Source organism: Schistocerca nitens, chromosome 9, assembly GCF_023898315.1.
Source record: "Schistocerca nitens isolate TAMUIC-IGC-003100 chromosome 9, iqSchNite1.1, whole genome shotgun sequence".
NCBI lineage: Eukaryota > Metazoa > Arthropoda > Insecta > Orthoptera > Acrididae > Schistocerca > Schistocerca nitens.
In genome coordinates this window covers 312,891,445-312,918,233 of record NC_064622.1, presented here as the reverse complement: position 1 = coordinate 312,918,233, position 26,789 = coordinate 312,891,445, and the positions used below count along the sequence as shown (strand labels likewise).

The 26,789-nt window shown below is 38.5% G+C and overlaps 1 protein-coding gene across 3 annotated transcripts in view; it reads right to left on the bottom strand.

The window, feature by feature from the left end:
• The window catches only part of LOC126204399 (histone-lysine N-methyltransferase SETDB1-like), a 334,147-nt gene that overhangs the window by 86,229 nt on the left and 221,129 nt on the right, over positions 1-26,789 (bottom strand). For all 3 annotated transcript variants that reach the window (XM_049938777.1, XM_049938775.1, XM_049938776.1), the window contains 6 exons: positions 26,018-26,217; positions 24,578-24,783; positions 24,416-24,482; positions 22,780-22,916; positions 16,388-16,533; positions 3,614-3,809 (listed from right to left, as the gene is read on the bottom strand). In XM_049938777.1, coding sequence (XP_049794734.1) covers positions 3,614-3,809; positions 16,388-16,533; positions 22,780-22,916; positions 24,416-24,482; positions 24,578-24,783; positions 26,018-26,217 — 952 coding nt within the window. The remainder of the gene's footprint in view (positions 1-3,613; positions 3,810-16,387; positions 16,534-22,779; positions 22,917-24,415; positions 24,483-24,577; positions 24,784-26,017; positions 26,218-26,789) is intronic.

Genomic DNA, 26,789 nt, shown 5'->3' with positions numbered 1-26,789 from the left:
GCATTTGATTCAGTGAATCACTCCATGCTGATTCATAAACTACACAGATACATCTCAGACAAAATGCTCTGCAGTAGCTCAGGTCTTATCTGACAAACATGAAGCAAAGGGTAATCTAACACCATAAATGATGCATCTGAGTGGGATACAATTTCACAAGGAACCCCTCAAGGCTGTCTTAGGGCCAATCTTGTTTTTCTTTTACATAAATGATTTACTTCTCAATATCAGTGCTCAACCATGTTTGCCCATGATACTTCAGCATTTACTGAAAAAGAAAATGTGAGGGCAATTCCTGATGGTGTAAGAAAAACACTACACAACCAACACACATGGTTTCAAAAACATGGTCTTAAACTTATCATTTCAAGGAGCCTGCTTACACAATTTAAAACCCAACAATCAGAAATCGGTGGCATCAGTATCGTACATAAAAATCAAGTTATGGAAGAAGCTCAAGCCATCAAATTCTTGGGACTAAACTTGAACAAAAATCTAAAGTGGCAAGCGCACACAAATTATTTAGCTACTAAATCAAACAGCTCTGCTTTTCCAATGGGCATGCTACCTGGTATAATAGACATAAACAGCAGGAAAGTGATGTACCACAGTTACTTTGAATACACAAGAAGACAGTCTAATTTTTGGGGGGAATTCAAACCCCATCAGAACCCTGCTACTTAAAAACAAAAAAGTTAGAAAAATGTGAGAACATCCTGTCACCATTTATTCAGGTGACCTAAAAATATTACATATACATGTGTTGTACATATTTGAGATTATCATATTTTTACAAAGTAGTCCTGACCTAACAAGAAAATCATTTCAAACACTTGTACAACACCAGACACAAAGTAAATTTAATGATTCCAAAACATCACTAGTAAATGTGTATGAAAGTCTACAAGAAACTCATGAGTAGAGATGTAATGAGCATGGCAGCAGGTTCACTGGAGACAAAACTACATGATCTCCTGGTGGAGGAATGCTACTACTCAACTGAGAAATTTATGAATGATGAAATTATCATTTGAAGAATATGACTATTTAATAGCAGAATGCTGTGTATAATATTGTATGTATGAAATAATGTCTGTAACATTCAGACACTATAAAATAATGTCTGTAACATTCAGACACTAAGTACTGGTACATCATAAGAATAACAATTTAATAAAATTACTGTGTTCAACACAGACCTATACTGGGAAAAATTGTGTTTGAGAATTATGTAACTACATATATCGTAAGACACAAGTTGACATATCTCCTTGTACAATACTATTAGATAATCTGTAAAATGTTATGACAAATACACTAATTCCACAGCATACTTTGTGAGACGAGTGTCCTGTGAGTTAAGTACAGAGGGAGTTAAGATTTGGAGTTTATGGTTTATGTCTGGAAAGGGTTCCCCAAGAGGACATATCTCTTATCCAGCTCTACCTCACCTGTAAGTCATCTAAAATAATGCTATAAATCAAGTGGTAATATCAAGTGCCCAGTAAGAAGGTTAAAATGAAAGATGCTTTTGTTGCATTGTTAACTAGAATACATGCAAATGACTCAACAAGACTAATTTATATCAGCAGTTTGAACGACCATCAGGGTCACTACTAATATTCACTGAGGGTGTTCTCTTCCTATAACTTGTAGCCACTTGAGCAATAAGTGTGACCAACACAGATGCAACACATGACTACGCATTCTCTTCAAGAAAGTCAAAACAATGCTCTTCACTTCTTAGTGGAGGCTTTTACATTTGGAGGTTGTTGTGTCACACACTGATCACACGCTCTTCTTCTGGTTTTCATAAGATAGCATTTGTGATATGCCGATAAGTAGCTTCTTGGACTGGCATTGGCTGCAGGTTCATTGTGGAAGTTACCTTAACTATTGAATCAGGACAATCATTGTCCTTCACCCAAAATGAATTTTCACTCTGTAGCTGAGTGTATGGTGATTTGAAACATCTTGGCAGATGACATGTGCAGGACCTTTGCCTTTGTGAGCGAGTGCTCAACCAAATGAGCTATCCGCATACAACTCACGACCCGCCCTCAGAAATTTTACTTCTTAACATGGAATGTAAGAGATGAGGTACTGCCAGAAGTAAAAGCCATGCAGGGGTTGTGTGTCAATCTTAGATAGCTCAGTTAGTAGAGCACTTGCACACATAAGGCAAAGGCCCCAGGTTTGAGTCCAGGTCCGACACACTATTTTAATCTGCCAGTAAATTCCACTGACAAGGATGCTTAAATGGCTTGTGTCCAGAGGAATATCACACAGGTTGTATAAAAGTACATGAATGGTGGAGACCATAGTTAGTCAGAGTGTCATTTCCAATCGCCTTTAAGATGTTGATGTTGTCATTGCACAGAACAAAATTTCTGGCACGTTGAACTCTGTGGATTGCCAATAATTTTGTTAATAAATGCTTAGCTGAACTTTTCATCGTCCTAGGAGCTGTTGGTATATATTGGAATAAAGGTTTTATCATAATGGATAACCAAATACAACATTGCTGATAAGTGTTAGGGTCTGTGAGATTCACAATGCCATACCAGAGGTTGATTTGTACTAAGGGCATGGAGTGCACCGAGGGGAAGCTCAGTCTGTGGGACAGATGGGCACATCATCATGGGGAAACAGAGCTCCCAATACCTGTCTTTTAGTCTAACCTCCGTTGTTCTTCCTGTTATCAAACAATTCACAGGAGACGGATATTGGGGGAAAAAATTGTCGTGTAACAAGGATTTTCTGGTGTAAAGCAAATCTTAACTGTGTAATTAATTAAGAGCTGGTGTCTATGGACCATTCATTAAACATGGAATATCTGCCCCAAATAGAGGCTATTGAGAGGACTCGTGCAGAAAGGTCCATTCACGAAGGACCTAGTAGGCTTATAACGGAAGGTGTTGCTGACCTGTAAGAGACACAGCTATAGTTTAATAGGGTTAAAATCGATTTGTCAATCGGCTCCCCAATAAGTGTTATCAACCAAGATTACGGAGTTTAATTTCTGCATACAGTTTATCTTTAGCTGCTTTACATCTGGTAACAATGTTGATTTGCCGTCAAGTAGGAGCTATAAAAAGCAAAGGTTGTCTATCACTTTTAGCCATTTATTATCCAGATATAATTCCCTGTGTGAGTGACATCAAATTCTGCTGATGTGCATGACATCTGATTTTGTAGACAAAGAACTATACCTGAGTCTTCTGAAAGACAGTTTGAAGACGACGTTCTGCTGAGTGTAGTGACATAGAACTAAGGTACAGACAAAAGTTGTTGACATACATTAAGTGGTTGTTGGAATCCGCCCATGGGCTACCCATGCTACTGTAAGTTGATTGTTTTGCGTTGTTGAGAGTCATTTACACACACACACACACACACACACACACACACACACGCACGCACGCACGCACGCACACACATTAAAACTATTTCAGTGCACCAGCCCTGTTTACACACCCAACTACTATTCAACACCTGCCCAGTACAGTAAACAATTATCTTTAGTCATACCATTCTTTCTGACCAAGAAGTTTCCCATGTTGTATCAACCAGCACCATAATGATTTGTGTGAAATACACACAAAGGGCTCACCTTAATTTCACTGAAGCCTTTTTCTAACACAAACTCAGCACAACAATGGACCCAGAAATCAAAGTCAAAGAGGTCAACTCCCATCTTTGAACGCACAGATCGTAGATACCGGTGAAGTTCTTCCATTGTGCGGATTCGTCTACCACATGGACTGCGGTAAGCAACAGAGCGACGTCCACGGCCTTTGACAATTTCCCTGCAGCAATTGTGCACAAAATGTAAGTTGTTAAAAACAATGAAATACATTATTTTGCAATGAATGACTGGCATGTAATTTACAGATATGAAATTTCATGTTTTTCATTGTTTCTTAAGAGTACAATTTACAATTGCTACAAGAAAAGTACACATAAATAATAATACAACTAAAAACTATTCTTCTCCCTTTTAACAAGTATTCAGAGTAAGTATCAGTAATAAGATTGTCAGTGATATGCTCTAACATTAAAGTTATACATATTATTCAAGGACCTGGTAAGATCATTAGAACAAAGATAATTTTTTCAGTTCTTTTTCTGTTTTATTACAAATCATCTCAGATTATAATTACAATATTAAGGAAACTATGAATTTACTCTTATTCCTAACATTTTAACCAGGCATGAGTGAGATCCGGTATGTCATACCTGAGGTGTTTTGAATCGCTCATTATTGAATATCATTGTTGCCACACAAATGTTGCTGTCACAGTAGCTTGGTGGTATTGGAGAGGGGGGCCAAGATGCACTGTTGAGTTTATAGTTGCACCAACGTCACAGGGAGAGACATGTGTGCACGTCACACCCAAAGTTGTAGTCGGTGTTACATTTTTGAGCTGTCAGAAAGTTTATGGGGTATGTAGTTATTTATAGTATTCTTTGATTTATTTTTAGATTTTATATTTCTCAAGATGTCTTATGAAGAAAATTTCAGAAAACTGCTCAAATTCTGGTTCCTGTGACTCCGAGAGGAGTGAAGAAGAGATTGACAAAAGTTTTTCAAAGAAATGAAGAAAGTGATTTGAAGCAAGAGGGTATTTTGGATTATTCAGAAGGGCCAAAATCTGTGTTGGCGACTCCTAGTCAGTCACCTGAGGTACGTGGGATTTTTTTTTTTTTTAATACATCCAAAGATGGTACAAAATGGATGAAGGATTGTCCTAGGCAAAGTTGTTGTATTGGTTCAGAGAATATTATTACCATTTCTCCAGGTGTAAAAGGTGCTGCAAAACATGCCAAAACAGAGAGTGAATGCTGGAGTCTTTATAACAAACAGTATGTTGAAAACCATACTTACACACACAAATAATAATCAAATAAGGAATATCAGAGGAAAATATCCAAAAAATAAAGAGCAGTACCACATGAATGATGCAACTTTGGAGGATTTGAACCGCTCAAACAGACAAAACATGAACGATTTGTGGCGTATACATGATAGTGGAGTTACAATCTTTTGGACTACAATGTCACTGCTGAAAATGACTGACAATCTGGCTGCTATAAGAGATATTTTTGATAATTTTGTTGAAAATATTCAATAACAATATACACTGTCTGAGAACCTTACTATTGATACGATGTTGTTATCTTTCTGAGAGAGATGTCCTTTCCATGTATACATGCCAAACAAATCAGCCAAATACGGCATAAAAATGTATGCTCTTGTAATGCGAAGACATTCTATATCCTCAAACTGGAAGTTTACTCGGGAACAACCACCAGGACCTTACCAGCTTAGTAATAAAGCATACGATATCGTAAACTGTTTAGTGCAACCAATAACAAAAACAAATAGGATTTTGACGTTTGATAATTGGTTTACTAGTTACCCCCTTATGATCCACCTCTTGAAAGAACATTCATTGACTTCTGTCTGCATAGTCCATAAAAACAAGACAAGTGTAACAGAGATTTTCAAAAATGGAACAGAAGAATATAGTTCTCGATTTGGGTTTCAGAATGACATTACATTGGTGTCCTAGGTACCCAAAAAAATAAAGTTGTGCTGGTTATGTCAACTTTACACCATGATAAAAACAGACCAATCGACAGGTGGTAAGAAAACTGGAAATGATTACTATTACAATGTAACTAAAGTTGGTGTCGATGTCGCACATGAACTCAGTGCCACTTATGATGTTGCCTGCAACAGCAAATGCTGGCCTATGACAATTTTTTATGCCATACTCAATATGGCTGCCATAAATGCCATCACAGCCTACAGAGAAAATAACAAAGGTGACAAAACACGCATGAAGCACCGAGATTTCATTTGTAATTTAGATTTGAATCTCGGAAGAACTTTCATTTTCTTTTTCCATTTTATAATTAGAAGATAATGTCATAATGTTAATTTATCACAAAAACTGTAATTTTGTTCAAATTTTGTTTGAAAAAAATGTTAAACATTTGAAACTTGTACTTTTTCTGAGAAAATTTAGACACTTCATTATTTAAAAAAAAAAATGTTTTATATCCTAAACATAGTGTTTTACTTACTCATCTTGTTTAATAAATGCCTTTATTAATATCCCAAGAAAAAAAAAATTTTAACACATGATTGCAGTATCAAAAATTCATCATCAGAGTTTCGTGTATCTCATACCCACCTCACAGCTGGTGTAACAATTTCTCACTTCATTCACACTGGGTTAAATATATTCATTGTGACACACAACAATATAATCTTGACAAGAACACAATTTTTTGGAAGACTTCACATGGAATAGTGGAGTATGAAAAGTAAGTTTGTGACAATGGAATGGCTTGCACAATGGTTAGCACACTGGACTTGCATTCGGGAGCACGGCGGAGGTTAAATTAGATTAGCTTATCAATGAGGAGAAGAGATACAGAAGAGATACTAAATCAAACTGTGGAGAAGTAAGCATTACAGCACAACTTGTCTAACAGAAGGGATAGGTTGACACGACACATCCTGCACATCAAGGAATTGACAATGTGGCAATGGAGGGAATTAAGTGGGGGGGGGGGGGGGATATTATTCTCCGTTAATTTGTTATATACATCAAAATAGTTTCAAATCTGATGTCATGGAAGAGACATCGATTTGTCTCCCATAAAAAATACGACTTTTGTGGCGTCTTGGTGGAGGACATTACACTCAGCAGGAGACAGTGGACACATTTGTTTGCAAAAAATCTGTGGGCGAAACTAATACTCGTAAATATAAGAGTTACCAAAAGGAAAATGCACTTTGACAACAGTAAAGTTATAAGGCTATGTAATACTTATCCTGAGGAGGCAAAACGCTAATTGTACCAATAAACACATTTAAATGTAGAAAAAAAGAAATCTGTTGTGAAATGAAATGACGCCACATTGGGCGACTTGCGTGTCGGTGATGAGAATGAAATAATGATGATGATTATGATGATGCTGATGATGAGGAGGAGGAGGAGGAGGACAACACAACACCCAGTCCACAATCGAAGAAAATCTCCAACCCGGCTGAGAATCGAGCCCACTTGCATGGGAGGCAAGCATGTTACCATCCAGCTACACAGGCGGACTCTGCTGTGAAAATAAAGGGAGACAAAATTTTTTTTATAAGCTCTCTCAAGCTGGAGTTTGACTGATCCGCCCACCCTTTCCAGCTATCCCTATTTCCTCCTTGTAGAAAGAACCTAAACAGCTACAAAATCTATGAATAGGCTTTTTTCCGTTTTTCTTTTTCTACTTTTAAATTTATCCATCAGCAGTATTGGATATAAGAATGTGGTTTGTCAACCTCACTATGTGTGACAAAGAAATAGTTACAATGTCAAGAGTGCTGCAAAAACTTGTTGGTCTTTGACAATGCAATCAGAAAATGAGTACAGAACACCACTGACCAACTAAAGCACAAAAGTAACATCTAGAACAGTGTTGAAATGGCTGCTTAATTAAGAGCTGACTGCACAAAGACTACGGAGGAAGACAAATTACTCCAGCTATGTCGAAGATCAATCCCACTGATCTGCAAAGGACTGGGAAAATGGCAACTACATTTTACAGCTCATTTTCCTGAATTTATTGTTTAATGGTGTGTCATGGGTTCCCTGCAGGCCTCCTACACTCCTCCACTTTCTCATTTTTGCTGACATCTATGTTCCCATGTACCCAGCAAAGTGGAACACACAACCCCTGCGGATTTAGAAGGAGAAATGAGAGGTGTATTGTTTCAATCATTTCTCTGCTGTGTACATTTGCTGCACTGCTTGTAGGATACTCAGGGACTCAAAAAGTCAATGACGAACTTTTTGCTCCAATGATGCCTCATCTGCCCCCGTACTTTCAAGACCCCCATGCAGCTCTGCACTCGATTTAGATTATTCACTGGGAAGAAGAATCTTGAGGGCATAGTAAGGGTAAAGAACTGAACAGCTAGCTGTGGAACTCCCCTAATTTCAAACGTCAGTGTTTACTACACTAAAATGTTATGAAACAAAGACTTGTATGTTAAATATGGAAAGCACTCCTTCTTAAAAATTGTCAAATCTCAAATAATTATTATTACTAGATGTATTAAACAGCTGGTATATGTTTGTTGATATTAAGTGTATTCTTAAACTGTTTTCGGTGAGTGTGTGTGTGTGAGAGAGAGAGAGAGAGAGAGAGAGAGAGAGAGAGAGAGAGAGAGAGAGAGAGAGAGAGGAGAGGGCGGCTTTATTGTCAGACGTAGTGAAATTTGAGACAGACTATAGTTTTCTTTTCTGCTCCTTTGTTTATCTACTTTCGTGTGGCTGTACTGCTGTGAGGATAAAATGAGAACACTGAGATAAAAAAGATTTAATAACAAAGAACCAATGCCGAAGACACTGTGATCATTCGATTCCGATACTAGTCAATTCCTAGAGAATCAGTGATTCTTGGACTGGTGGAATCGGGATTGGCACATGACTCATTCCAAATTAAAATCATTATGTATACACTTTTTTACTGTAATTTTTTCGCAGTAGTATCACGATATAAGTACAAATACCATCTGCAGGCTACTTACTTTAATATAAACTATTCTTTATTTCAAGAATTACTTTCAAACTATAGTTTTGTTTTGTTTTTTTATTATGTACTACCCCAAGAACTGACCTCATTAAAAATGTATAGTTACATTTACAGTCCAATTTATTTTCCCCAATAATTCTTCCATAACTTTAAAGCAGCTTTTTTAACTTGGTTACTTAATCACTACAGAAGCAGAGCTGCAAAATACCTTTTCCAATACAAAATATCAGTTAATCTCTTCTATAAGTGCCACTTGTCAATTAATCTTTAAAATGCATAAATGCCTGGGCATTTATGAATTTTGGCCATTTGCCCATGTGTTTATCTAATAAATGCCCAGGCGTTTTACATCACTAGTCATATCCATCTCAAATGGCAGTCTTTACGGTACTCAAAGGGTCATGTTACAGATTTTTACTGAAAAGTCGTTCCTTTAGTTGGTGAGCAACAGCATGGTACGTAGATTTCTATGGAATTAAAATACGGCTGGCACACTATAAGGAACCTGAGACTGATGTTAACGGACAGCTCAATGGCATCAGCACAGAAGTTCAGAGCAGTGCTGGTCTGCAGAGGGTCAGTCTATTTCCCTCATGGTGCATCACATACAACACTTCCGCAGACATAGTAAACAATGTACAATCAGGTGACAAAAGTATTGGGATAGTGTTAGTAGTATGTGCACAAGGTACAAAAAGGCATTGCACTGGAGCAGCTGTAATTTGTACTCAGGTGATTCACATGAAAAGATTTCCAATGTGATTATGGTTGCAAGATGGGAATTAATAGACTTTGGAGCTACACTATGTGATCAAAAGTATCCGGACACCTGGCTGAAACTGATTTTACAAGTTCGTGGCGCCCTCCATCGGTAATGCTGGAATTCAATATGGTGGTGGCCTTGATGACAGCTTCCACTTTTGCAGGCATACGTTCAGTCAGGTGCTGGAAGGTTTCTTGGGGAATGGCGGCCCATTCTTCACAGACTGCTGCACTGAAGAGAGGTATTGACGACGGTCGGTGAAGCCTGACACGAAGTCGGCATTCCAAAACATCCCAAAGGTTTCCTATAGGATTCAGATCAGGACTCTGTGCAGGCCACACCCCCACAGGTTGTGCATTATGCACAGGTGCTCGATTGTGATGAAACATGCAATCACCATCCCCGAATTACTCTCCAACTGTGGGAAACAATAAGGTGCTATGATAGTGCCATGCAAAACAACTAGGGGTGCAAATCCCCTCATGAAAAACACAACCACACCATAACACCACCGCCTTCGAATTTTACTGTTGGCACTACACATGCTGGCAGATGACATTCACCATAACCACACCCTGCCATCGGATCACCACACTGTGTACTATGATTTGTCACTCGATACAACATTGTTCCACTGTTTAATTGACCAATGTTTACACTCCTTACACCAAGCAAGGCGTCGTTTGGCATTTTCCGGCATGTTATGTGGCTTATGAGCAGCCGCTCAACCATGAACTCCAAGTTTTCTCACATCCCACCTAAGTGTCATTGTATTTGCAGTGGATCCTGATGCGGTTTGGGATTCCTGTGTGATGGTCTGGATAGATGTCTCTCTATTACACATTACGCCCCTCTTCAACTGTTGGTGGTCTCAGTCAGTCAACAGACGAGGTCGGCCTGTACGCTTTTGTGCTGTACATGTTTCCACTCCACTATCACATTGGAAACAGTGGACCTAGGGATGTTTAGGAGTGTGGAAATCTCACGTACAGACGTATGAAACAAGTGACACCCAACCACCTGATCACGTTCGAAGCCTGTGAGTTCAGTGGAGCACCCTATTCTGCTCTCTCACGATGTCTAATGACTACTGAGGTCGCTGAGATGAAGTACCAGGCAGTAGGTGGCAGCACAATTCACCTAATATGAAAAACTTATGTTTTGGGGGTGTCCAGATACTTTTGATCACATAGCGTAGATGCAAGGGACATTCCACTTTGGAAATCGTTAAGCAATTGAATATTCTGGGATCCATAGTGTCAAGAGTGTGCTAAGAATACCACATTTCATGCATTACCTCTTACACGGACAGCACCATGGCCAATGGCCTTAACTTAATGACCAAGAGCTGAGGCATTTGCAAAGCATCATCAGTGCTAGCAGACAAGTGATACTGCATGAAATAACCATAGAATTCAATGGGGGGCATACGACGAATGTATCCGTTAGGACAGCGTGGTGAAATATAGCGTTAGTCGGCTACAGCAGCAGACTCTTCTGTGTCATGACCATATTGGCTGGACTCTAGATGACTGGAAAACTGACCTGGTCAGACAAGTCTGGATTTCAGCTGGTAACAGCTGAGTGTGCTGCACATCCCTTGAATGTCAACAAGGCACAGTGCAAGCTGGTGGAGGTGGTTCCGTAATACTGGTGAGAGCTGAGTTTACGTGGAATGGACAAGGTCCTCTGGATGCTTTGACCACCTGGAGACCATTTGTAGCCATTCATGGATGTGATGTTCCCAAACAATGATGGAATTTTTATGGATGACAATGAACCATGCTACTGAGTCACAATTATTCGCAACCAGTTTGAAGAACATTGTGGACAGTTCGACTGAATGGTTTGGCCAACCAGATTGCCCGACATGAATCCCATCGAACTTTTATGGGACGTGATTGAGAGGTCAATTAGTGCATCAAATCCTGCACCAGTAACACTTTCGCAATTATGGATGGCTACAGAAGCAGCATGCCTCAATATTACCGCACAAAACTTCCAATGACTTGTTGAGTCCGTCCCCAAAAGCTGCTGAACTACACTGGGCAAAAGAAGGTCTGACACAATATTAGCGTATATCACCACATGGTTGAAGAGCATTTAAGGGCTAGCTAAAAAAGTTTTTCTGGGGCGATAAAATTTCTGGGGGTGGATTTGTTTCTGGAGGGGAAACTTAAAATAAATTTTGATTTCTAGATGGGGAGGTTGATTTTTTTTTTTCCACGAGGGGACTATTTATCCTCCTATTCACCCCATTACATGTAGAGTGTGGGGTGTAAGGACAAACAGACACAAATTTATGTGCTTCTAGAGATTGGGATGCATCTACAATAGGAAGTATACAAGAGTGAGGGTGCAAATATAATAGGAAGTATCCTAGTGTCCTAAACATTAATGACATGTTATGACATATTGCATGTCATGAAAGATATGATGTTGCATGACATGATGGCATGCGTCATGTTACACAACATGACATCATGGATCACGTTACTTTACTTGACACAATGCATTGCATTACATGAGATAGGTACTAATACCAACAAGCAAAATAAGTGTGATATGTCAAGATGTTTTGATTTACATGTCTCTGAAGCTACCAGGTAAGTCGAAAAGCTATTTCCCTTCTTTTACATCCGTAACTCTCCCCAGGACATATCTGCCTTTTTGTGCTATGATAGGAGCATTTTTCATAGTGATTATCATCATCATCATCATCATCATCTTTAAGAAGTGCCTCTTATCTTCAGTTCAGGAAATTAGAAACAGAATGCGAATGGTTAAAATGAATACACACTTCATTGTCAGCTGAAACTGATGAGTGGTTGTGGCACAGCTGGAGCACGTATAAACGACAGAGGGGTCATTCACAAACAACTAACACAGGACAATGTAACATCACAAACTTTTACACAAAATTTACCCAAAATAATATAACTATGCCAGGCACCTCTGGATAATATATCAATAATCATACAAAGATCATAATGTGTAATTAGTATAAAGATCAATGAAACAAGGCCACCACTCTCTTTTCCTCTTTACTCTCTTGCCATTGTGCTTCTTTCTCTTGGTTAGCTTGATTCCTGTTACATAATTAATACTGCAGATTTAATGAAATGGTCATAGGAGATCTTTCTTGAACTGCAACTTAATTATTTGCAACTGGAACTGTTATGAGTAATCAGAATAACCATTGCATGCATTTGAATATTGTGTGTTTCATGTAGAGGATCTTTTGTTTTATATCAGGCATCAAATTTTTGCTGTGTGGAATAGCGTAAGTTGACTTTTTATTTCCTTAAATTATAGTGTTAAAGAGTAACCCTATTTCATTTAGAGTCCGTCTCCGTAGTGTAGCGGTAGCGTTACCGCCTACCATCGATGGGGCCCGGGTTCGATTCCCGGCAGGGGATTGGGTGTTGCGTGTCCATCATCATTTTCATCATCATTGGCCGAAGTGGCGCCACCTAAAAAGGACTTGCAATACGGCACCCGAACTCCCCCGAATGGGGCCTCCCGGCCAACAATGCCATACGATCATTTCATTTCATTTAGAAACCTGTCATTCCTTTACAGTTCCATAATTTTGTGTGTTTCCTTAAATACAGAAGCATTTCTTTTGGTTACTATAGTTCGAGTGCACCATTTAATGCACCATAGTCTTTAGTTTGTGAAATACAATAGAACCTACAATCATTTCAACATTACAAAATTCGATAATTAATTTAATACCAATTTCCACAAGGAATCATTTAAATTCACGCTCAGTAACAAATTTTACCAAAGATTTGCTTTCCAAGCCAAAACTAAGGGCCATTGCAACTCTCAGAAGAAATTGCATTAAATTTCCTAAAGTCCAGAAGTAAGTCAGCCATTTAGTGAAAGCAGCCCCAGTTTCTTTTAACGTTGCCGCTATTGCTTTTCATTTTAAAATAAAAAAGATAGTTCACAACCAAAAATTGTCTTCCATATTAATTCCAAGTACAATAATTAAATCCCAATTAACGGGTGGTGTGTTAAAACAAAACTTCCAAGTGACAACTTTATACTATTAATAGCAGTGACAAAGACTGTTGTACTTAAAATACTACTCTGAGGTACACAAGTCACATGTCACTAGCTAGAGAAGACATTGGTAATTTAATGTTTAAAATAATGTAAGGAAAGGAAGGACCATATAAAGATGGTGTCATATTCATGTAGTTGTCCAATTGTGCTATGTATCCACTGTAGTATCATAGGTCTTTGTGAAAGGGATGAAAACTACAGTGGTCAAAACAAATGTTGCACATTGCCGAAACACAACGTTAAATGTTGTGATCCACACATACATTGTATCAACCATCATCATCATCATCATCATCACTGTTGTTATTATTATTATTATTATTATTATTATTACAGTACTTGTGCTGTGTGTCATTAGGACAGTTGTGTTGCTTCAGACAACGATGAAGTACTAGCAGAGGCTCTGTTTACTCACACTAATTGTGCAGGGAGAGAGGTGGGTGGACAATGTGGTGTTTCTTGTTGTGAGTCGTAATGATGTCACTAGAGTCTGCAACAAGTTCCTAGCAACAGTATCAGTTAAGGATCGTCACAGAAGTGGCCGCGAACGAAAGTGAATCGGGCTGAAGGACTGATATCTGCATATAACAGAAAGCAGAAATTCTCAACATAATGCTACATGTATAGGATGGTGGTTCCAAACAGTTACAGGAGGACAAGTGTCAACACCAATGATAAGAAATAGGCTCTGTGAGCAGGGATTACATGCCAGATGACCTCTCAAGGTTCTTCCTCTAAGTCGGGCTGAGAGAGGGACTTGTGTCACATGGGCATGAAACCACTCTTTGTGGACTAGGCAGCAGTGGAACACTGCTCTTTTCAATGAGTCTGCACCCTGACAATACTGATATTCATGTGTGAAAGCAACAATGACAACGCTTACCCTCTAACTGTATTGTAGATCATCACAGTTATCAAACCAGTTCAGTTACACTTTGTGGTGGAATCATGTACGGCTTCAGGACACCCCTCATACCAATACAAAGGAGGATGACTGGTATGACATCCTTGCGTATCCATGCACAGTGTGGCTCCATTTGGGGTTGGGTTCACACTGCTGGACGACAATACACACCCCTATCATCACAGTCTTGTGAACACCTTCCATGTGGAGCACAGAAGCAGTCGTATAGAATGGCTTACATATTCTCCGCATCTCAACTGCATTGAGAATGTCTGGGTCATGGTAAGACTAATGGTTTGCAGTCATCCTTTCCTACCAGAGATCTTACAGGGTTATCACAGAGGCCACTGTGGAGGAATGGAACAACATCCCACAGACTTATCTGGACAATCTGGTAAAGAGTATGCCTAACTGCATTCAAAAATGTCTCCAATTACAAAGAGGGCCAATTGGATCAAAGCTATGTGTTACGCAAAATGACAGTGAGAAGAAACTGTAGTGTCTGAGGTGGAATCTTTAGCAAGGTATTGTTTTTGTTTGTGTTTATCAAGTGGAAATATGATTTATCTTCTTTAATTTTGTTTTCTTATAACTGTAGTCGACAGAAGAAAAACAGTTACATTTCCTATTAATTCCAGTATTGACAATACAGCAATAAGCAACATTTATTTTGAACACTGTATTATGTGATGCCTGCACAGGAGAGCCAGTTGTCTAGATACCTTATTCCAAAAGATAAAAGCATCAATTTTGAACTAAACGCAATCTACAGTGCCTCGGTTCTTGGGGAGAAGTGCCTGTAAATATCTAAATCAAGCTGATTTTCTCATATGTTCACTGCAGCCCAAAAGCACTTGGCTAAATCATGTAAGCAGATTGCTTCAAATCAAATTAATAAATGATAATTCTTTGACATAAAGAACTGTTTATGGATGCTGAAAGATTACAGAGTGAACACCAGCAATTCTTTCAAGTGGACTTTTAATTACAGTGTGGTGAATGAGGTTCTGGGGATTTCCTGCATATGGGATTTTCTATGTGACGCAAAGTTTCGATGAGGAACACACAATAGCAGGCACTTAAGGGGTAAGAATCTGCAAACACGCAGCCCCGTTTAGAAAACTTTTGGAGCCTTGCATTAGAAACAAAATAATTCATATCAGCTGAATATGTTACGAGACATTAATCATTTCAGGAGAGTAAAGAGCTAGGGGATTTACATGGGTGAATTAAGGGGCCTGGCTCCAGTAAGTGATTTAGTAAGTTTGTGTTTTGATTTTTTGGCAGCAAGTCGCTGGATAATGGAAGCTTTGGAGCTTAGATTATTTCGCGAGTCCATCGCAACTTAGAAATTTTCAGTGAGTGGGATCGTAGAGGAACTGTAACATTTTAAAGGAAGTGTGTTAATATGGAAGTGCATTAGTACACTTTAACAGCATGAACAATTAATCATGAATTGCAAGCAATACTTTGAGTCTGCTTTGAATGAATTTCACTGTCTGCTCAAGTTTATTGAAATAACTAGCACCACAACTGCAGTAGTGTTTTGGTGAATATAAAACTGAAGTTCAAAAGTATTTATTGTGCCACATTCCTCGTTAGTTACGAAAGAAGTCGAACTACATTTTCTTATCATAGTTAACAAGTCTGCAAGAAATTACAAACATGTAATCTTTTTAATAGGAACTGTCTTGCAGAAGTGCGCAATCAGTCACTAGAATACATCAGACGAGCAAAAATCAGGTAAATCCTGATTGTGCATTTACACTCCATCTGGACGTACTTGTATCTAAGAGAGGTAGCTAAAAATGCATGTGTGCATTAGAGTCAAAATGATAAACATAGTTTAAAAGTATCACTTCAAATATCGACTCCTGAAGGATATAGCAGGTCTGCGGAGGTGGTGGCTCTTGGTATAGAAATGAGCATCTCCAACTGCTAGTATCACAATGATCAGTTGAAATAAAACAAGTCACTCCCTTTTTAACTCCCTTTGTTAAAGTCAAACTGTAGTAAAAAATATTCTAAACAAATTACACTCTCACCTGTACCATCCACAAAGCAATGGAATTGCAAGAGGATTTTGTCCTTTCAGAGCTTCTGGATCATATGGGACCCATGAAATGCAACTTGGTGAACACTGATGAGGTCTGAAGTACTTTGGTCTATAGTTTGTATCCAATTGTAAATACTGAAACACAGACCACAAGAAAGATCACGACAATGTGCCTTTCAAAAACAATGTCAAAACATATGTTCGAAAGACAGATAATGTGAAAGCATGAACAATATAAATTCTTACAATAAAATATAGACTTATCTCAATAAGACTGTTACTACTGTTCCAACTAAAATACACTGACTAGCCCAGTGTACTGGAAAGGAACAAACTATTTACAAATACTGAAGAGTAACTCAGGAAAAACAACAGCATATACGATGATAAACTGAGCCACAGGAGAATGGAGAACTTACCAGAAATAAGAGTTGTACCACAGGTGCGATACACATTACAAAATGCTCATAAGAGTTAATCAGGCATAAAATTAAATAGTGGAATAAGTGAAGGTAACATATAGTTGGTGCACTAAGTTGTTGATAGACATAAAAACAAGAATAAGAAAGTTACTAAGTTTCTGCACAAATCCTTCTTCAGAACTAACTGAGATCCTCATTCCTTCACAGGCTCTACACCATCTCTCCCATCCGCTTCACCTGGTCCTCCTCAGCCCAGCTCATCACTTTACTAGACATTGACCACAGTCTCTCTGACAGCTCTACACAAACCATCAACAGCACCATCATTTTGATAGCTGCCATACCAACCACATTAAAAATGTCATGATACAATCTGGTCACCTGCAGTGATGAGCAATCTCCTGCCCAGTATCTTTGAGGTCTTATCAAGGCCTTCACAGGCAGGCATTAACACCCCCCCCCCCCCAAAAAAAAAAACCTAATCCACAAATAGATTTTCCTTCTCATATCCACTGATGCCCTAGTCTACTGACCATTGCCATGAACCAACTGCAAAGGAGCGCACGTGACGACCCCCCCCCCCCCCCCCACACACACACACACACCAGGTTGCAATAATTGAGTCACATTCTCCACCAGGATTTGCACTATGTTTCATCATACCGAAAACGAGTAACATTCTATCGATAGTTCTTCCCATCCATCTCAAAGTCGTATTCTATCAACCCATACAATCTACAAAATATCATTGTCCATACTTACAAAACACCTACTCCTAATCTCTTGTACATGGGTCAAATCCCTGAGGAAGAGCTAGCTGTAGGACCCACACAGTGCACCCCACTTAGCACAAGCTAGTCCAGTCCTGTCACAGGCATATATTGCGGTACAAGAGACAGTGTCACTTCTCAAAGCACTCATATGATATAACCGATCTGTTGTAACATCTGCAGTAAATTTTATGCGGACAGTTGTCCATCCAGATGAATGGCCACTGCCCAACTGTGGCCATGAACAGAGCTGACTACCCAGGGCAGAACATGCTGCTGAGCCCAACATCGTTGATTTCATTGGCTGCTTCAGAACCCAGGCACATGGATCCTTACCACCCTTTCTCTGAATTACACAGATGAGACTTGTACTCACAGGGCGTCCTTCAATTGGCCTTGCATGACATCCCTCAATTCCATAATCTTCCTGCCCCCTTTCTGCCAAGTCCTACCTCATGACAATAACTTGACTCATCTTACGTTCACACCCTCTTTCCAGTCTTCTTCTTTCTTCTTTCAATGTTCCATTGTGGCCTCCCAATACAGACCTCCACTTCATTGTGTACTTAGCATAACTCCTCCTGCCTGTGGCAAGAATGAGCTCAGTGGTGATATGTTACTATCTTGTGCACATGGATCCTCTCCCTCTTACTCATTAGCCATCAAATCTCCCCCCCCCCCTCCCAAAAAAAAAAAAAAAAAAAAAAAAAAAAAAAAAAAACCCTCACACACTACTCCACCTGACACAACCCTTCACGCCAGCTGGTCTGTAGCACTGGCACAATACAGTCAGCTGGAACAATGTACGTATGCAGGCAAGTCTTTTGCTAGCTCTAAAAGCAGGAATTGTCCAAAAGCTTAGCAACATTATCAGTGTTGTTGATGTGACTATGTGGTGAGTTACTACCTTTACTCCTTCTATTACACTCTTCCAAGGTATAAAAATAACTCTGAAATATGTTTGGAATTGACTTTTATTAAAGTTCTTTTAAATTTTTTTTTTCATATTTTGAACTGCACTTTGAACTATCATAATTTGTTATTAATGGATATGATTCCATCTCACGAACTCTTCTCTCTAGTTCTGTCTTTGTATTTCTTTTATCCTTTCTTCCTCTTCAACGGTGGAAGTGCTTTTGCAGTCCCATACTTCCTTATTCTTATTACACAGCCACAAATTTGCAGTTTACAAACACACCAGGAATGTCAAACACAGCTCCTTAACATTCCTCGTTTTTACAGTTATTTATCAGGTTGATAGTTCTCATGAGTTTCAATTGTATTACAAAATGGATTTCTGAGCCTCCAACAAGACAACAAGTCTATTTTTCTGTAGAATATTTTAATGAGTGTGATGCCATTTTTGGTGGGTGCTGTAAGCAATGATTTCCAATGTTCTTGCTATCTGGAGTCAGAATAGCCTGTTCTCCACTCTTGTGTTCAGCAAAACATGTGTTTTCATAACTATTTCAAATAAAATTAAATAAAAAGAATATAGATGTGGTGCCACACTTTGCTGCTTAACATCCAATCTAGATTTTCAGTCATCTTAATTTTCATCAACTCCTTATCATACTGTCCCTGAAACCTGGAGCCTGCGCCATAATATCGGTCTTGTAATCCTTCATTTTATGATTGTACTCTACTATTCCATGTAGTTCATAGTGACAGTTGACTTTCTTGTTGCTTCACTTAGGTCATTCTTGCATCACTCCTCAACTGCTCTAATAGTCTATCCATACCACTCACATGGATCTCCGGGCGGGGACTACTCAAGAGGACGTCGTTATCAGGAGAAAGAAAACTGGCGTTCTACAGATCGGAGCGTGGAATGTCAGATCCCTTAATCAGACAGGTAGGTTAGAAAATTTAAAAAGGGAAACGGATAGGTTAAAGTTAGATATAGTGGGAATTAGTGAAGTTCGGTGGCAGGAGGAACAAGACTTTTGGTCAGGTGATTACAGGGTTATAAATACAAAATCAAATAGGGGTAATGCAGGAGTAGGTTTAATAATGAATAAAAAAATAGGAGTGCGGGTTAGCTACTACAAACAGCATAGTGAACGCATTATTGTGGCCAAGATAGACACAAAGCCCATGCCTACTACAGTAGTACAAGTTTATATGCCAACTAGCTCTGCAGATGATGAAGAAATTGATGAAATGTATGACGAGATAAAAGAAATTATTCAGGTAGTGAAGGGAGACGAAAATTTAATAGTCATGGGCGACTGGAATTCGTCAGTAGGAAAAGGGAGAGAAGGAAACATAGTAGGTGAATATGGATTGGGGGGAAGAAATGAAAGAGGAAGCCGCCTTGTAGAATTTTGCACACAGCATAACTTAATCATAGCTAACACTTGGTTCAAGAATCATAAAAGAAGGTTGTATACCTGGAAGAATCCTGGAGATACTAAAAGGTATCAGATAGATTATATAATGGTAAGACAGAGATTTAGGAACCAGGTTTTAAATTGTAAGACATTTCCAGGGGCAGATGTGGATTCTGACCACAATCTATTGGTTATGACCTGCAGATTGAAACTGAAGAAACTGCAAAAAGGTGGGAATTTAAGGAGATGGGACCTGGATAAACTGAAAGAACCAGAGGTTGTACAGAGTTTCAGGGAGAGCATAAGGGGACAATTGACAGGAATGGGGGAAAGAAATACAGTAGAAGAAGAATGGGTAGCTCTGAGGGATGGAATAGTGAAGGCAGCAGAGGATCAAGTAGGTAAAAAGACGAGGGCTAGCAGAAATCCTTGGGTAACAGAAGAAATATTGAATTTAATTGATGAAAGGAGAAAATATAAAAATGCAGTAAATGAAGCAGGCAAAAAGGAATACAAACGTCTCAAAAATGACATTGAAAGGAAGTGCAAAATGGCTAAGCAGGGATGGCTAGAGGACAAATGTAAGGATGTAGAGGCTTGTCTCACTAGGGGTAAGATAGATACTGCCTACAGGAAAATTAAAGAGACCTTTGGAGAGAAGGGAACCACTTGTATGAATATCAAAAGCTCAGATGGCAACCCAGTTCTAAGCAAAGAAAGGAAGGCAGAAAGGTGGAAGGAGTATATAGAGGGTTTATACAAGGGCGATGTACTTGAGGACAATATTATGGAAATGGAAGATGAAGATGAAATGGGAGATAAGATACTGCGTGAAGAGTTTGACAGAGCACTGAAAGACCTGAGTCGAAACAAGGCCCCGGGAGTAGACAACATTCCATTAGAACTACTGATGGCCTTGGGAGAGCCAGTCATGACAAAACTCTACCATCTGGTGAGCAAGATGTATGAGACAGGTGAAATACCCACAGACTTCAAGAAGAATATAATAATTCCAATCCCAAAGAAAGCAGGTGTTGGCAGATGTGAAAATTACCGAACTATCAGTTTAATAAGTCACAGCTGCAAAATACTAACGCGAATTCTTTACAGACGAATGGAAAAACTGGTAGAAGCGGACCTCGGGGAAGATCAATTTGGATTCCGTATAAATGTTGGAACACGTGAGGCAATACTAACCTTACGACTTATCTTAGAAGATAGATTAAGGAAAGGCAAACCTACGTTTCTAGCATTTGTAGACTTAGAGAAAGTTTTTGACAACATTAACTGGAATACTCTCTTTCAAATTCTGAAGGTGGCAGGGGTAAAATACAGGGAGCGAAAGGCTATTTACAATTTTTACAGAAACCAGATGGCAGTTATAAGAGTTGAGGGACATGAAAGGGAAGCAGTGGTTGGGAAGGGAGTAAGACAGGGTTGTAGCCTCTCCCCGATGTTATTCAATCTGTATATTGAGCAAGCAGTAAAGGAAACAAAAGAAAAATTCGGAGTAGGTATTAAAATCCATGGAGAAGAAATAAAAACTTTGAGGTTCGCCGATGACATTGTAATTCTGACAGAGACAGCAAAGGACTTGGAAGAGCAGTTGAACGGAATGGACAGTGTCTTGAAAGGAGGATATAAGATGAACATCAACAAAAGCAAAACGAGGATAATGGAATGTAGTCAAATTAAATCGGGTGATGCTGAGGGGATTAGATTAGGAAATGAGACACTTAAAGTAGTAAAGGAGTTTTGCTATTTAGGGAGCAAAATAACTGATGATGGTCGAAGTAGAGAGGATATAAAATGTAGACTGGCAATGGCAAGGAAATCGTTTCTGAAGAAGAGAAATTTGTTAACATCGAGTATAGATTTAAATGTCAGGAAGTCGTTTCTGAAAGTATTTGTATGGAGTGTAGCCATGTATGGAAGTGAAACATGGACAATAACCAGTTTGGACAAGAAGAGAATAGAAGCTTTCGAAATGTGGTGCTACAGAAGAATGCTGAAGATAAGGTGGGTAGATCACGTAACTAATGAGGAGGTATTGAATAGGATTGGGGAGAAGAGAAGTTTGTGGCACAACTTGACTAGAAGAAGGGATCGGTTGGTAGGACATGTTTTGAGGCATCAAGGGATCACAAATTTAGCATTGGAGGGCAGCGTAGAGGGTAAAAATCGTAGAGGGAGACCAAGAGATGAATACACTAAGCAGATTCAGAAGGATGTAGGTTGCAGTAGGTACTGGGAGATGAAGAAGCTTGCACAGGATAGAGTAGCATGGAGAGCTGCATCAAACCAGTCTCAGGACTGAAGACCACAACAACAACAACCACTCACATTCCACATCGGCATAGGAAATGCGGCATAGGAAATGAGAGGGGGATATTATTCTTAATATTATATCATTGCCATTTCATTTGTTGATTGGAATGACAGATGTTGGGTGCTATGTCTGTATACAAGACAACTTATTTCTCAAAAGACAGAGTAACCTTAGAGCAGATACACCATCATTTCTCAATCTCACTTTCACAGACATTGTTGATTTCTTTCTCAATATTTCTTCAGTTTGCTGATCTGATTAGTCATTCCTTTGAAACACTATCTGCAGATGCTGACATTATTTGATATGACTCTATTAATCAAACAAAAAATTCTACAGTCCAATGTACCCATCAAGTTGTATCACACAGTTACCCTTATTACTACAGCACATACACAACACCATACAATTAAAACATATTCCTAAATATATAAACTGTCACACTATTAAACAATAATGAAATAAATGGTTTTGCATGAACTGTGAACATGCACTATTAACATATGTGATTTATATATCAAACTAACCTCAATACGGCCAAACTCTGGTTCTGTCTCTTGTGTCTTCACACGACTGCTTTCATCAGTATAGTTTTCCGACTGTCTTGTGGTGCTCTTTCTAGCTACTGCACGAGGTGGTAGGGAAGACTTACTATCATCATCTCCTGTAGTAACAAGGAAACAGATGGTCTTCAACTAACCATGGGCCTTATTGTGGTGGGGTGATGTGTGTCTGAAGGAAGGAGGATTAAGGCTTAACATCCCATCAACAACAAGGTAATTAGATACAGAACACAAGCTCAAAACAGAGAAGTTGAGGGAAGGAAATCAGCCACACCATTTCAAAGGAATCATCTCACTATGCGTCCTATGAGAGCTAGAAAAATAACAGGCTGGATGTGGATTTCAGCTACCATCCTCCTGAATATGTGTCAAGTCTCTTACCACTGCAGCATCTCGCTCAGTGTGTGTGAACAATACAGGTCACAATACTATGGGCACAACCGTGTCAGGAGGATATCTGTGGAGAGACCACAGAGGCACTTTTCAGTAGCTGCAGGTGCAACAGAATAGATGTGTGACGGATGTGGCCTTGTAATAGTAGCTAAAATGGGCATCCTATGTTGCTACTGCAAATGACTGAAAAAAAGACCAAACTAAATCTGTTACATTCTAAGAAAAATGCAGCTCTACTGCACCATTTAATGATGGTGGCATTCTTTGAAGTAGAATTTTTCTTTATTTATGAAACACTGTGTTGAATGTTAAACCCCTTGATCAAGTAAGTGTGTTAAATAATTTCAAAAGAAAAATAGATAGAATGAAGTCAGATGTATGGGAATTAGAGAAGTGTAGTGATAAGGATTTCTGGCCAGGTGAGTGCAGGGTTCATACACAAAAAAAGTAACCACTCAACTACCGCTGACTGATGTGTGGCACAATAGAAACATGCAACAGAAGACAGTAATTATGCTAGCTTTCTAGCTCTTGCTCTTTCTCTAGCAAAAGTACACATACTCACATGTGTAGCATATGTATGGTCAGTTAAATGACACCAAAAATTGCTAATTTTTGAACAACTAGTGTGCGTTGCAAAGATTTGAAGTGTACCAAAAACTAAAAATTACACCAAGGAAATCATCAACAAGATCCTGTGCTGAGTCAGTGGAAACTTGGGTTAATATTCAACTCTCATTATGTGAAACAACACGAGATTTTAATTGCGTTCCTTTCAAACATATTGGAAATTTGTTGTGACTTTCCACAGTGAGGTACCTACCAGCTGCGAACGTTGGGACTTGTGTAACTGACTTCAGATAGAATTTAATTACATTTTGATGTAAATCATATGATTCTAAATTTAAAGTTAAATTTAGTTTTTAATCTTGAAAGATTAAGAACTGACATACTGAAAAATTTTATACTTAATGAGACAACAATTGACAGTTTTGAAAATTGGTGGTTTCTTCTTTTCTCCACACATTACTGTCCTTCAATTCCTTTACTTGTCAAGTATAGCTCAGACTCACTGCAGGTAACAAATCAGGTTTGCAGTTCTATTTCCTTAAATTTAATTTAAGATCCACTTTGATCAAATATGTTGAAAGGACAGCATATCAGCTGAATCATACAACATGCCACCTGTACACAAGAAAATACTTACTGCCTAAATCCTCAGTCTTGTTATCGTCAACTTCTGTGCGTGTATATTCCACATATGGCATATTTCTCTGTGAATAAAGCAGAAAAAGAGATAATTGAACTTTAAATCACAGACCAGGGAAGGCTTAAGCATAAGGCATACAGTATATGACTGAGTTTTTACTTTCTTGAGAGACGCAGTGCCAAGACCTCTATGACGTCGAAAAGTATCTGTCCCCCCATGCATACGCCGTGCATGTGAAAGTTCCACAAACAATGGTGAAAGTCTTGCTGAGCCACGGTAAATCCATTCTGTACGGGAATCAGCATCAAATCGCATTTTCACTAAGGAACAGTCCAGCTCCTGCACTCGAGCCACCCACCACTTTCCTGAAACGTGTATTAATAGTTACAATTAACAGGACTGAGATTTCCCCCTTAACAATAGTGCTTACTGATACTAACTTTTCAATAATTTAAGATGTATGTTCTACACATTGATTTAATGTAAGAATGCCAACATAGTTAAAAATGTATGTAAGGAAACCACAGTATAACATTAGATCGTTTTAATTTTTCATTTGAACACAGATTGTCATTGTTACGGGAACTGCAACAGTACTATTCAATACAACAACAAATTATATAACAACATTAAGTTTATCATGTTGAATGAGCTCCCAATACACTGCATAGTGATTTAGATATTCCGGTACTGCTATGTGGCAGTTATTTTGATTGAAATAAGTAACATGGAAACTTAACTATTGCCCATAACCATTAAGAGTTTGTGATTACGAAGATAGTGATACCCACAGTTCCCACAGTCAGGCTGGTTTTAATTACTTAAAATCAATTTCTACCTATAACAAGGGCATGTTGTTCACGTTTTTATCTTTCAGGTGGGCAGTTTTAATCTACTTCATCAAATTTTCTCATAGCCAAAGATTATTTTTACTTTTTTAGCAAAAAATTAAAAAAAAAGGTAGTAAAATACTTAAACTCTGAATGGTGATTCACTTGCCTGTCAACTACTCAAGGTATCAGCAATACTTTGCTTACTAAAAATACTGTCACATAAGATTTAAGTAGCCTCTTTAACATACTTCTGTAAAGATATGGAACTTGGGCAATTTGTTACCAAGTAATGACTGAAACAATATTTGCTATCTGTGTCCAGTAATCTATTAATGGTACTAATAAAGTTTAATCGATTTAAACTGGATCTGGCATTAAACTTTCATGAAAAATTTCTACTGAAAGTAACCGCGTACCAAACTCAGGCAAAAATGTAAATTTCAAAACAATTTTTTTTTTAAATAACCTGAGTAATAATCCTAAGATGTCTCGGTCTTATATAAAGTTAGTAAGGGGATTGCAATCATCTATTCAGTTATTCAGTGACCTTACTGTCACTGAAATGGAAGACAACAGAGAAGGCTGGAAATACTTAATTCAACCTCCAGAAATTGTTTCACTGCAGAACATCGTAGTATGGTTCCTCCTTTTAATTACATCACTTACTCAACAGATTTATGACAATTTATACTGCAGTTGAAGATAATTTACAAATTCTGTCAATATGTGAATTGTTTACAGTGTTATTACAGCAACATGAACTCACCATTCCACTCAGTCTTTACAATCTGCTCCACCTGTAGTTTTACCATAGGTCTTTCAGGATACTGCTCCAGATAGTTACGGATAAATGACCTTGATTCTGGATGCATGTCCTCCCACACATACCGTGAAGATTCACAAACAACTAAAATTTTCTCATGTGGTATGTACTGGGCATATCCATCATCAAAAAATACAAGGTACCTGCACAAATATAGCTCCAATTTTATGTTACATTCTGAAAGATTCACATATCAATGACAGAAGATACTAGATTACAACACCAAATAACACATTAATGGAAAATGCTAGACTGAAGACAAGTAACAGTAGGAAAACGTTACCACAACTCACTATACAAAGCAAGCATTGAGCAACAGACAGGTGTATATGTAGAAGGATAGCTGCCCAGTTTTCAAACTCCTCTCCTTTGTCGAGGAGCATGTATACAGTACAGAGTAATACTATAACACTCTACTAATAGACAAGAACTTAATTTAAGGCATTATTAAATCAGACAGCATATTTTACAAGTGGACTTTAAGGTACTTGCAGGGTGTCATACAATTAAATTCTCAGATGTTTGAGTTCCTTTACTTCAGGCCACCAGGCCCAGAGAAACGCAACATTACAGTTGAGGCTATCCATCTGCTTCTGTGTTCTGCTGTCAGTCTCCAGTTCTCCAAAACTCCACGCTGCAGCAAATCTCTTCCTATGTCTTCCCACTCACTAGTTGCCTTATAGGATCAAGCCCATTGCAGTTTTGGCCATAACAT